General features: G+C 36.6%; 1 protein-coding gene across 1 annotated transcript in view; it reads right to left on the bottom strand.

The window, feature by feature from the left end:
• Nucleotides 1–13,420, bottom strand: part of RAB3GAP2 (RAB3 GTPase activating non-catalytic protein subunit 2) — a 122,838-nt gene that overhangs the window by 62,750 nt on the left and 46,668 nt on the right. Inside the window, exons 3-4 of the mRNA XM_050761039.1 lie at nt 2,218–2,341; nt 1,307–1,388 (exon numbers count right to left, since the gene is read on the bottom strand). Of these exons, the coding sequence (XP_050616996.1) occupies nt 1,307–1,388; nt 2,218–2,341 (206 nt within the window). The remainder of the gene's footprint in view (nt 1–1,306; nt 1,389–2,217; nt 2,342–13,420) is intronic.

The following is a 13,420-nucleotide window of genomic DNA, read 5'->3' as shown; positions in this document are numbered from 1 at the left end:
ACATGTTAGGTGTGATGTTCCATAAAAAAGATACATACATTTTTTTCTGACACGTAGACTTGAAATATTTGTCAGGAGCTCAGAAACTAAGTCTCAAAATCAAAACAACTCCTACCCACTGACTTTTATTAAATCTGTCAAACATGAGGATCATCACCAGCTTATCCAAGAAACTACAAACACTTCTACGCCATACATCATACTAGGTAATCCATGAACAAAATTCATCTTCATGTTTGTTCGCTGTTTTTAAAGCATTATGCTTGCTTTGCATTTCTGACACTTAGGCTAAATGGTGTAAGGAGAAATATTACCATTTATTTTGATAATAGTAGAGAATATTTCAAATATCTACAATGTGCCAGGCTATGTTCTAGGCACTTCTACTTGGTTGTCTTTTATCTGAATTCAAAGTCTGGAGGATTTTTTTACTCATTCTGATCAGACAGTTTTCAGTCATAAAAATTTAATTGAAAACCAGTTTTGGGTTCAAGGTTCTAGGCTAGCAGCTCCATCATGTAGTCACACTGGTCATAGTTATAAAAGTTTTACTGGGTCAGCAGGAAACTGATGTACCAACTTGCATTTCTGAAGTATTTATGAGTTTTAAGAATTAATGTAGTACTGTACCCTTCAAGTATAAGCCCAATATCAGCAAAGCAGAGAAGACAATGATTGCCCTTGACTTTTTGGATGAATAAAATTAGTAATGGAGAACAGAGGGAAAAGACAAAATTAAAAAGGATTTTATGAGATTCTTTTTGAATTCTTCCTTAAATCTTCCAACAGAATTAAAAAAAAATTTACTTGATACATAAAATTTGCTGATCAAATCATTCTCTACAACCTATAAAGTTAGGATACATATACATTCACTAAACATTTCAAATAATGAAATTTCTTTCTTATTTTAAAAAATTGTTTTCTTTTAAGAGACAGGGTGTCACTCTGTTGCACTGGCTAGAATACAGGGCATGATCATAGCTCACTGCAGCCTCAAACTCCTGGGTTCAAGCAATCCTCCTGCCTCAGCCTCTCGAGTAGCTGGGACTACAGGTGTGCATACCATGTCCAGCTAATTTTTAAATTTTTTGTAGAGACAGGGTCTTACTATGTTGCCCAGGGTGATCTTGAACTCCTGGGCTCAAATGACCTTCCTGCCTTGGCCTCCCAAAGTGCTAGGATTACAGATGTGAAAGACTGAGCCCAACCAAATAATGAAACTTTTTAATAGATTCACTTACAAGTCAAACAATTTCATATATACATGTAACACACAGAGAAACAAAAATTAATTGGCACCTACCCTTCTTCAACATTTAAAGAACCACTCCAGCCAACAGCAAATTGCATTTCTTCCTTTCCTTTATCACTATATTTCCACTTTGCTGAAAGAATGAAGATATCTTATAAAATAATTTTAGCTATAATATACTAAAAAGGTAATTTATAAATTTTGCTCTTTCTCCTTAAAATATGATTACGAAATTTAACAGTTGTATGTTAACTGACTTGGGTCTTTTTATAGGTAAATATAAGATAAAAATATCTATAATAGATTCTTATAATACACCTAGTCTCCTGGCCTTCAGCCTCTCCTTCCCCCAATTCAACCTGTATAATGTTGTCATAGTTCTTATAGAATAAAGTTACTAATTCCTGTGCCCACCCTGCCTAGTTTAAGACTACTTTTATCTTCAGATGACAGAGAAAATTTTTCTACTAGACCTTTGCTACTTGAGGGTAAATTTGCTTTGTAAGACCATTCTATACACATTTTACACATAATCTTACTTTGATCAGTAAGGTTTGGAAATCTACAAGGTATGAAAAAAACCTCAATTTTTAATCTGCAAAAAAAAATTATGAGTTAAAATGCTATGCCCAAAACAGAAATCAATAATATTATGAGTTTTCAAATTAAGAGTTGAAAATCACCTCACTCACACTGTTACTAAGAAAAGGTCAATGACCTTTTTAGCTCTGACTGTCCCTTGCAAGAATTGAGCAATGCACAGTACTGCCCCTGCAGTATCATAAGCTAAGGTAGCTACAGCCAAGACAGAAAAAAGGGAGAAAACAAACAGAATGCAAGGGGGAAAAAGAGGGAAATGGGGGTGGGGGGGAGATAAAGTGTTATATTCTTTTCACCTAATCCATTTTCTCTTCTATCCAATGCATCAAAATAAAGGTCGCTGAAAAGAATAGGATACTCACGCACTAGAAATACAGCTTTTTGCTCTCGAGCTATTACCATAAGATCATTGGTTGGAGATAAGGATAAAACACAATCTTGGAGCCAGGAAGTTTTTTGTGTTTTGCAAGTATTTCCTTCTTCTTCCTGTGGGTAAAACTACAATTACTGCATATGCAAAAATACCAAGAGTATTCAAACTCAGCTTGCCTGCCTCAAGGGGTGAGGGGGAAGAAAAAAAAGAAAAGGAAGTATTTCCAATTCTCATACACTTTCATAATATTCCTTATCAAAGATCGTGAACCCAGGAGGTGGAGCTTGCAGTGAGCTGAGATCGCGCCACTGCACTCCAGCCTGGGCGACAGGTGTTTTCTTTTCTCATTAGACATTTACGTATTGTATAGGTAAATTCCCATGGTTAAAAATTCAACAGCTATAAAAAGGTGTTCTTTGAAAAGTCTCTTATACTCTTGTACTCTAGCCATCTAGTTGTTAACTCTAGAGACAATGCAATCAGTTCTTATGTATATTTCCAGAGATACTTCATGCACATTTACTACCCTTTTCCTCACTTTTTCTTACAAGAATAGTAGCATAATATATACATATTTCTATACTTCGCTTTTTTCTCTTAACATATTCCTTAGACTTCATTCCACTTCCATATGAAGTTTCTTTATTCTTTTTAATGTCTGCATAATATGCCATTTTATGGATGCACTATAATTTATTTAACCAGTTCCCTATATGCGTGGACATTTGTATTGCTTACCATCTTTTGCTGTTACCAACTATGCTGCAATAAATACGCTTATAAATTTGTCAGTTTGTGTGGAAGTGTATCAGTAAGCTAAATTCCCAGAAGTAAAATTGCTGGGTCAAAGGGAATGTGTATTAGTAAATTTGCTGGATATTCCCAAACTGTGCCCCCCACATGTTGTATTAATTTGTAATTCCATCAGCAATTTTTGAAAGTGCTTGCTTTTTCACATGCATTTCGAAAAATATTTTAATGGTGGATCTCTGTCAATTTAATAGGTAAAATGTAGTATCTCAAAATACTTTTAAATTACATTTTTCTTATGAATGAGAATTTAGGCATTTTCTCATATACTTAAGAAAATTTCTCATTTTTATATAAAGGAAAGGAACAAACTGCATAATTTTCTACGAACAGTTTGTTCCCTTCCTTTGTAGATTTCCCATTGGGTTGTTGCTCTTTTTCTAATTGCTTTGTATATGCTCTTTACATACAAAAAAACCCAAAATTGGCCCTTTGAAAATAAGTGATGCAAATAGTTTTTCCTATTTGTGATGGCTTAATTTTTTCCATGTAGAAATTTTCTATTATCATATAACTAAATTATCCATCTATTCTCTTATGGCTTCTAGGTTTGATGTCATGTAGACTCCTACCTTACTCAGCCCTACTTAATGTCTTTTAGATTCAATTATTCAAAAGGGGAGGGAAAGGCAGGGGAAAGCTATGCAGGTTAATTTCATTTTATAAAAAAATTATAATTTCATGCTTTTTAAAAACTTATACTAAGCATGCATTACAAGCATTATAAAATTTAAAGATTTTAGAAACAGAAAATCATCCTAGTCAGAAATGTTATAGTAGTATTATATTTCTAGGAATAATAAATTATTTCTTGCTGGGATACCATCAAAGAAATGTTTAAAACACAAATAAAATATGGGCTGTAGGGAATCTTTAGAAATACCCCAAAATGAGCCTGAAACCTCTGGGACAGTCATGCAATTATTTCTCTTTTGCAATGGGATATTAGGAAACAAACACATTTGGAACTTTTTTCTCAAGCAAAATAAGCTAAGGAGGCTGCACCATCTCCCGAAAGATAGGGAGAGCATAACATTGGCAAAATCTCATTTTATTAAAGCTCTACTTTTCTCAAGGAATTCTGTATCTAGCTTGTTGTTTTTAATGTTTGTTTTCCTACAGATAAATTAGAAAATTATCCCCCAAAGATAAAAGTCATAAGGTAAAACTTAGTTGTAATTAAATTTTTCCCTGGTTCCACAGCTTCTGCTGTAGGATAGTCTTTGTTTATCCAACACATCCCTCCTCATGATGGCTTGCCTGTAAGGTGAGGACAACATTACCTTATGGTTTCCTCCAATAAAGGAGACTCCAATTATACCAACTGTGAGGTACAGGACCTTCTAAGTGATTAGAGTTCCACTTTCAGGTAGGAGCTTAGAAGAGGACAGTTTATATAGGAATATTATTTAGGCATTGCATTTGATAAGAAATTGGGAAGGTCCAAAACTCTTTGATTGGTCTCTGACTCTTATCCTAAAATCTCCCTCTCAATGCAATAAAAAAGAATCAACATAATGCTTCAGGAAAGGAATACAGCCCTTATTTGGGCATGTTCTCAAAAAAATTTGTTTTAATAATTAAGCATCTATACAAATAGATTCCTTCCTCTTATCACACTTCCAAAACTATGTTTAATCAGTAAATCCTAAAAATATTATAAAAGTCGCTTTTCTTTTTTTTCAATAAAGAATATTGTTCCTATGTTTCTGTCCCATGTTTTCAAAATAATGCCACTAACAAGGATTAGATCTGATGTTTATGTGCACAGAAAAGACAAAGAGTCAAAGATGGAAGACATTTAGAGGCCAACTGGTCCAAAATCTAATTTTATAATAAAGGAAGTGGAGTCTCGGTGAGGTTAACGGATGTGCTCCAGCCATGGAATTAGTGTCAGAGCCCAAACTAAAATCTAGGCTTCCTGATTCTTAATTCAGGTGGTCTTTCCATTCTATCGCCCTGCTCATCTCTGTGGGTAGCTGTACTAGCTCTTTGGGAAGCTTGTCTTTACTTGAGATTTGACTCTAGTCTCATATTCAGTGAAAACCCTTTTCTCCAAAAGAACTACTGTACTATAAGTTTATTCCAGCCTAATCTTTCTGTAGTTCTTTGAGTCGATTTAGAGCTAAAAGATGACCACTGTATTTGAATATGTGAGCCAGAGTATTCTTGAGGTTTTTCTTCAAGAACTCCTTTAAAAATACTTTCCCTCTCCTTTCTGTCTTTCCATCAGAAGTTCCAATTCCTCTGGCAAACCTATCCTACCCTAACTCCTAACCTTCTTTCAAACTTACTGCAATTAAAAGTCTTACCACTTGCTGCTACCTGTATATTCTGTGACTACATTTCTCCCACACTAGACAAGAGGCCCTCTGGCTGGCAAAACCTATGGTTTATATTTTTCAACTCCACATGTAGCACACTCCACTAATAGAATATATGAGTGAGTAACAGCATTCCCTATCTCTTGAATAACATATTATCTATTCATATACCTGAAACTGTATGACAATGAGCAATCAATGTAAAGCTAGCATATTCAGTCCTTAGTAATGTTTTTTCTTCATACTAAGATTTAATAGTTCAAGATTCTGGCTGACATATCCATGGTAAGTATGAGTCAAAGAGATATAAGAACAGAATACCACTGTATCATAGTCCTCTTATGTATCATAGTCTTCTTAGTTGGGCCTAAAACTCAGTGTCAGATTATGATCAAGCTGTCTGCTGCTACTCCAACAAATGGACTCTAAGTGATCCCAGAAGCAAACATGAATTTTGTCCCAAAAGGACTAACCATGACAAAAGCATTGGAAATAGACGTCACTTGCTTAGAAGCAAATTCAGAAAAATGATTCCATAATCGATTATTATATCCCTAACCCTGCTTTGCCATCTTATACATGTACATTTTTAGTTACATGAAACCTGAAAATAAAACTTGATGTGGATTAGCACTCTAGTTTCATCTACCGAAGACAGGGGAATAAAGAAGCAAAAAGCCAAAATCTTCCATCATTCTTTATTGCACTTTCTTTTCTATGTCCTTTCTACTTCTCCAACTTTCTCTGTTACTGTGGTACCAAAAATATATCCTCCTGGTTTGCCATGGTAAAGTTGGATATGTACAACTGAGCATTGTATATTATAAAAATAGGTTAGAAAATACAATAATATTATTATATAATCATTAGAGTTTGATGTGCCATAAAATTCTAGATCTAAACTTTTAGTCGTGCTTCTCAAGAATGATGCTAACTTGTCACATCATTCTGAGCAAACTATCACAAGGACAGAAAACCAAACACCGCATGTTCTCACTCATAGGTGCGAATTGAACAATGAGAACACTTGGACACAGGGTGGGGAACATCACACACCGGGGACCTGTGGTGATGTGGGGGGAGGAGGGAGGGATAGCATTAGGTGATATACCTAATATAAATGACCAGTTAATGGGTGCAGCACACCAACACGGCACATGTATACATATGTAACAAACCTGCATGTTGTGCACACGTACTCTAGAACTTAAAGTGTATATATATAGAATGATGCTAATTTGTCACAAAATGCAACGGTGTTGTGTTCTTAATACAAGCTCCACAAGCTCTTTGGATCCACAACCACATGGGGGAGCAGCTGTATACCTATTGCAACTGGAAGTTCCTGGTCACACGTAATTCTAAAGTAACTTCTTTGTGACTAAGGCACAGTATTCAACATATCAGATTCAATACAAGGATAAAAAGCCTCTAATGACAATAACCCAAACCAAATAATATCCTTAAAATTATAAAGAGGTAAAAATGTATTGTTTCCCCATAAGCTTAGCTATAATATTTTGCCACCAGCCAGAGTAAATTTTACCATATTATGAAGCAAATTCAAAACAGAAAACCACTGGAGGTGTGGATGAGAGAAATCACAGGTAAATCAAATTTCTTTTAATAAATCAACAAATTAAGAAACTAAGTGTAAGACAATGTAATCAAAGATCCTAGAACTGCTTGTCTGTATAGATCAACAATCTCCCTCTTACACATGTCATAATCCTCTTGAAGCCAACTGACAGGATGATACAATCTTAAACAGAAACAGAAGGAACTACAGGGATCATCTGAGTGAAATTCCTCACTTTCCAGAAAAGAAACTAAGTTCTAGAAAGAATAAGTGGATTTTCACTAACCATACCAATACTATAGATAATACATTTAAAGCAACACACATTGATTCACACAGTCCCTGGACAATTTACAGAAGAACTCTGGTCCTTCACTTCTAAAATTAGAGGTCGGAGGAAGAATGAGGAAATGGCCTGTGGGTCAGAATCCATGAGAATGACTAGACCCTCGATGTTCTCACATCTCTCTCTCTCTCTCTGCTTTAATGTATCCTGTACAACATTGCCACAGTATTGCTCCAGAAGGGCTGCAGAAATACAAACCAAGAATAAAGAATGTGAGTCCGTCTGAAGTGACCCCTGTGCCAGATTTTTCAGGGAAGTCTCAAGTCTAAGTACAAATAACTTGATGAAAATATTGGTATAGTGGAGATTAGGAAATCCCCTCTCAAGGCTGGATCACAATGAACTAGTATTAGGTTTTACAACAAAATAGGATTTCCAGTGCCAGTTCCAGAAAGCTCAGGCAAGAAATAGGGCATAGCGCTGTAAACAACAATGCTCTGGGAAGCCACTGAATCTCTGCTGAGCATCAGCACACATTCAGTGACTGACAAGATGCAAGCTCATCATTTTGTTTTGTGTCATAAAGGCATTTGCCTACTAATTAGGGTTTTGGAAAACTTCCCAACAATAATGGGGCCCATAGTCTTTAACGCTGCTCCCTTGAAGCCAGTGATTCAAAAACAAATCTTTTGACAAGGTAATTTCCCAAGCCATGCCTGAAATGTAAAACAAAAAAAGCACTTCACTGCTTAAAGGTGCTCCACCAGGGACCACCTTCCACCTTGGGTTTTCCACAAAAACTTGCCTCCCCAACCCTGTTACTAAAGTTGGCACTGAATCTGCATGCAGTCTCCCCCATTGACATCATTGTGGTGGCTGCACTAAGCTCCACAGCTATGAAAGCCAGCCCATCCCCTCCCTACCACTGTGAAGTGGGTGTTCAGAGAGGACTGCTCCTGGAACACAGGTGAGTGGAGTCCCCAAAGATCCATGCAAAACAGCCCGGCCGGTTCCAGCAATTATGAAAAAGTCCAGGCTCTCAGACCACTGACCCTGATAAGTAGATGTCCTTGGTGCCACCTGGTATTGTAGTGACTCAGTCCATGTGCATCATCACCAGTAGGATCCAGCTTCCTGCTGAAAAGCCCTCTGTCCCGTTTGTGGATAAGACAGTGCAGCCCAACCATGGGACAGCTTGAGGAGGAGGCAAAAGCTGAAGATGGATTTTTGTACCTGGTTGATATGGTTTGGCTGTGTCCCCACCCAAATCTCATTTTGAATTGTAACTCCCACAATTCCCATGTGTCATGGGAAGAAGCCGGTGGGAGGTGACTGAATTATGGGGGTGGGTCTTTACTGCCCTGTTCTGATAGTGAATGAGTCTAACAAGATCTGATGGTTTTAAAAAGGGGAGCTTCCCTGTACAAGTTCTCTTCTCTTGTCTGCTGCCATGTAAGACATGCCTTTCATCTGCCATGATTGTGAGGCTTCTCCAGCCACGTGGAAGTGTGAGTTCAATAAACCTCTTTCTTTTGTAAATTGCCTAGTCTCGGGTATGTCTATATCAGCAGCATGAAAATGGACAAATACACTGGCCTACATGGAGACAGCACTCTGGCTTTTTCTGAGGGCTGTTGCCGGGTTAGGTGCACAATTACCACTTGAGTATCTTGAAAATAGCTGGCAGTTTTCAGTTATTATACCACAACCTCTTCTCACAGACCTATTAGTGCATCTGAGACTGGGTTTATTTCTTCATATACTGGAAACTTTTGTTCCTTAGAATAGAAAATTATCATACAGAGTTTGAGTTTTTCTTTTTATGCACTGTCCTCGTGGCTATATTCTCCAGGGAGCTTCTTCTTTTAGAAATCATATTTAATGAAGATATTTCCATATTGAAGTGAGGTGGGTGTGGTATTAAAGTAAAAAGGAAGGAGATGAAATATTTATTCTGCATTATGTTTGAAGTGTTAGATGGCTAAGCATTAAAAGCAACCAAATTAAATCCCCCCAAATTAAAGTAATCAGAACACCTGCTTCACTAGATTTTGCCAGCTGCCAATCTTGTTGGACTGAGCTAATCTGCTCCTCTTTCTGAAACTACTATGGTAAATAACAATAAAACTTGCTTTAATAAAGGCAAAAATGAATGAATGAATAAATGCACCTATAAAACATAATCCTAGTTGTTGAGGGGGGGGGAATCTATAATTGTATTTTAGTGTGGCCTAAACTTCAAGAATTTTTTTTGAATTAAGTCCAGTAAAAAAGTTTTCTTAATCTACAAAAATACAGAAACTACTAATGTGCATTATGAAAAGGAATTCTTTCTAAACAACTCTATATGGGATAAAGCATATACTTTTAAATTTTTCTTTCTTTCGATTTTAAGCACACAACGCAGGCAGACAGTAACACTGTAGTAATTAAATCAGCCTTTCAACTATAGCTGGCATTATAGGGACTGTAATTACTGGGTAAACACAGTGGCCAGTGTTTTTTGGTTTATCAGCTATTGTAGTATTTACACAGTCACTGAAGTAGCCAGGAGTAGTTTTTCAAAGCTTTCAACTTTTGTATGATACGTCCATCATTAGCAATTTATGTTGTTACTGTCATCATGCTAACTTTCACAGATATTTATACATTTTAGGGGTACCAGAAAGATCCAGTGTAATCCAAGGGCTGTCAGCACATTCTCTGTAATTCTCAGTAGTTTACTGACTAAGCCATAGAAATAAAACACTCATCTATACTTTTAAAGCAAGAGACAGTGCTTCAGCAATTCTGAAACACAAAAAGAAAGTAAACATCACTATATTACTGGTTACTAAGGATTTTTTCGTTTTTCTCTATTCTGCTACTAACTATAAAATGCTCAATATTTTTCAAACTTTCTTGTTTTAGATAGCAGAACTTTTTATTCCCAAACAAAATTTTATACAAAATTTCAATATATGTACTAGATAAAAGCATGAATGAGGAAACTACACAGCACCTCTGTGGAACCCTAGAGCTCTCTCACACATAGCATGAAAAGTACTAGTCCAGGCCACATTTCAGATCAGAGACAAAAATTCTCAAAGGAAAGATCCTGAGATCTTTTCAACATAAGGAAAGGCATGAACTCTTTCTAAATTTTATTTGAAGGGGCCCAAAGGAAAATTCTCACAAATAAATTAATCACAAAAAACTGTAACTTCAATCTCAATTTTAAAAATTACCTTTCTTTCTAGTATTAGAGGAACTTAACTAATTCGGTGACTCTTATTTACTTCGTCAATTCAAGTAAGATTAATTCTGCCATTTATTCTTAAATTGTATATATAATATGACCTCCTTTTCATAAAATGTTCTTTGCGCCCATTCATCTGCCTACTCAACCTTCTATTCATATAGTGCCAAAGAAAAACTCCTAAAGACCCCTACGCAGAACCCCTTAAAGTTAATAATGATGATCATTTTTAGATGTTAGGGATGGATTATTTTATTCTTTGTATTTTTCTGTAATACCTGAATTTTCTATAATAAACATGTGTCAAATATATTTTATTACTCATACAAAGTTCATTTCATAAACAATTACAATGGAACACCAAAAACTAAAAAGCATACTTCTCTATTGCCTGAACAACTGTTTATTTGTTTTGTTTTGTTTTTGTTTGAGTCAGGGTCTTGCTCTGACGGCCAGGCTGGAGTGCAGTGCAATGGCACAATCACAGCTCACTGCAGCCGCTACCTCCTGGGCTCAAGTGATCCTCCCACCTCAGCCCCTGAGTAGGTGGGACTATAGACAGGCACATGTCACTTTGTCTGACCACAGCTGTTTAATACTACATACTAAATCTAGGTGCCATGGAGTAAAAGAAAGTGACAAAAAAATTGCTGCTCAGAAACTATCATCTAGTTGGATAAACAATACTAGTAAATAATACATAATTCTCTCTCAATATAAATCAGAATAGATTTAATAGCTAAAGTAAGTGCAATGAACCTTAAATTGCTATTGGAATTGAGAAAAAAAAATAAGATAATGGTATGCATTCCCAAAAGAATAAGTGAAAAACATGTGAAAGGACGACAAACCTTACCCATAAATTTAAAACACAGATTGAAACACTGAAATGGCATTTTACATTGATCTAATTTAGCAAAGACTAAAGTATGATAACATACTAGGAGTCAACAATTTCAAATAATTAAGAATAGCAAGAGAAAAGCACATTCATCTTTCACAGTCTTGGATGGAGAGAAATATTTCACTTAAAAAAATAAACAACAGCACACAGCCAATGATAATAAACAAGTGGCTCAAAGCTGTTTTTATTTCTTTCTTTCTTTCTTTCTTTTTTTTTTTTTTTGAGACGGAGTCTTGCTCTGTCGCCCAGGCTGGAGTGCAGTGGCACGATCTCAGCTCACTGCAAGCTCCGCCTCCTGGGTTCACGCCATTCTCTTGCCTCAGCCTCCGGAGTAGCTGGGACTACAGGCGCCTGCCACCTCGCCCGGCTAGTTTTTTGTATTTTTTAGTAGAGACGGGGTTTCACCGTGTTAGCCAGGATGGTCTCGATCTCGTGACCTCGTGATCCGCCCGTCTCGGCCTCCCAAAGTGCTGGGATTGCAGGCTTGAGCCACCGCGCCCGGCCGTGTTTTTATTTCTCTAAACAAGTAGAGAAAGGTACTCTCATACACTGCTATTTGGAACACAAATTGGGTAGCCCTTTAGAAGCACCATGCAACAATTTCTGTCAAAATGTAAAATGCAGCCTGGGCAATGTGGTATGACCCCATCTGTAAAACAACTAAAAAATTAGAGGGTGACGCTGCAGTGAGCCATGATCGTGCCACTGCACTCCAGCCTGGGTGATAGAGCAAGAACCTATCTCAAAAAAAAAAAAAAGAAAAAAAAAAGAGGAAAATGTATATATTTTTTGAATTTATTCTGATGGACTAAGGCTACCTAACATTTATTGAGCACTTACTATGCTCCAGGTACTATTCTAAGCATATATCATTTAATCCTCATGGCAATCCTATGAGTTTGATATTGTTATCAATACCACTTCAGAAACGAGGTCACTGAGCTTAGAAAAGTTAAATAACTTGCCCAAGGTTTCATAAGTAGTAAGTGGCAGAGTTGGGACAGAAATTCAGGCAGTCAGACTCTCAATTATGACACTATGTGCCCACATGTAACCAAAGATGAATGGCAGATATAAAGGTGCTTATTGTAGCATTGCTCATAATAGGAAAAAAGAAAAGAAAAAGAGCAAAGGAAAAACTAGATGTCCTTCAACAGAAGGGTGATTAAATAAATCACAGTACAGCTATACAATAATTGAAAAGAACGAAATAATTTACATATATGGAAAAACCTCCAAATTACGTTAAATAGAAAAAGCAAGAAGTAGAATAATGTGTAAAATTAAAGTCTATTTGGCCTTAAAGAAAAGAGGGTAAATTAAACACACGAATTTTACTCTCAGTCTCCCCAGCACCACTAAAAACAATAGTAAACGAATTGTTTTAAAAAGGCAAAACCAGTAAAGACAAAAAAACTTTCCTCCAAAAAACAAATGAACAAAAATGAGAGGAGAAAAGGTACAAAATATGAGAGCTAGAAAGCAAAGGAACAGGTGGTAACTGAGTTTACAGTTCCTAGAAAGCTAACTCCTAAACTGATGGAGAAGAAAGCTGAGAAGCTGCCCTAGTTGCATTGCAAAATCACCAGCAGCCTTAGGAATTGGCACCAGGGGCCCCTAGAAGTAAAGGTATGGATGGGGCTAAAATCAGGAGGCTTGGTAGAGAGTGTGTTTAACCAGCAGTCAGGTCCCAGGCTCCCTTTCCCCACTCCACCCAGCCAGATCCCTGGTAGAAGACCAGAGGCCCCAATCACCAAACCAAAACTCACTTAACAGAAGCTACTCTGTGGGAATGCCTGAGGAGTGCAGATCTGAATTAAAATTAACAGTTATAAACAAGAGGAAGGAAAAGCTGCAGCTGACTACATGGAGCTTAAGCATTTAGGCGTAAATAATGCCACAGAGACCCAGCCTGGATAACTTGTTGCTCTGTGGCCAAAGATCCAAGAAGAACTTAAATTAAGTTTTGTCTCCTGGCAATTATTTAGCTGCACTTTTCACAACAGCAAATCACTTCACCAAACTCTACTAAAATTAAATTAATGATCTTA

Source organism: Macaca thibetana, chromosome 1 (genome assembly GCF_024542745.1).
Source record: "Macaca thibetana thibetana isolate TM-01 chromosome 1, ASM2454274v1, whole genome shotgun sequence".
In the NCBI taxonomy this organism is placed as follows: Eukaryota; Metazoa; Chordata; class Mammalia; order Primates; family Cercopithecidae; genus Macaca; species Macaca thibetana.
Note: the sequence above shows the minus strand (reverse complement) of the source record. Positions and strands in the feature narration are given on the sequence as shown.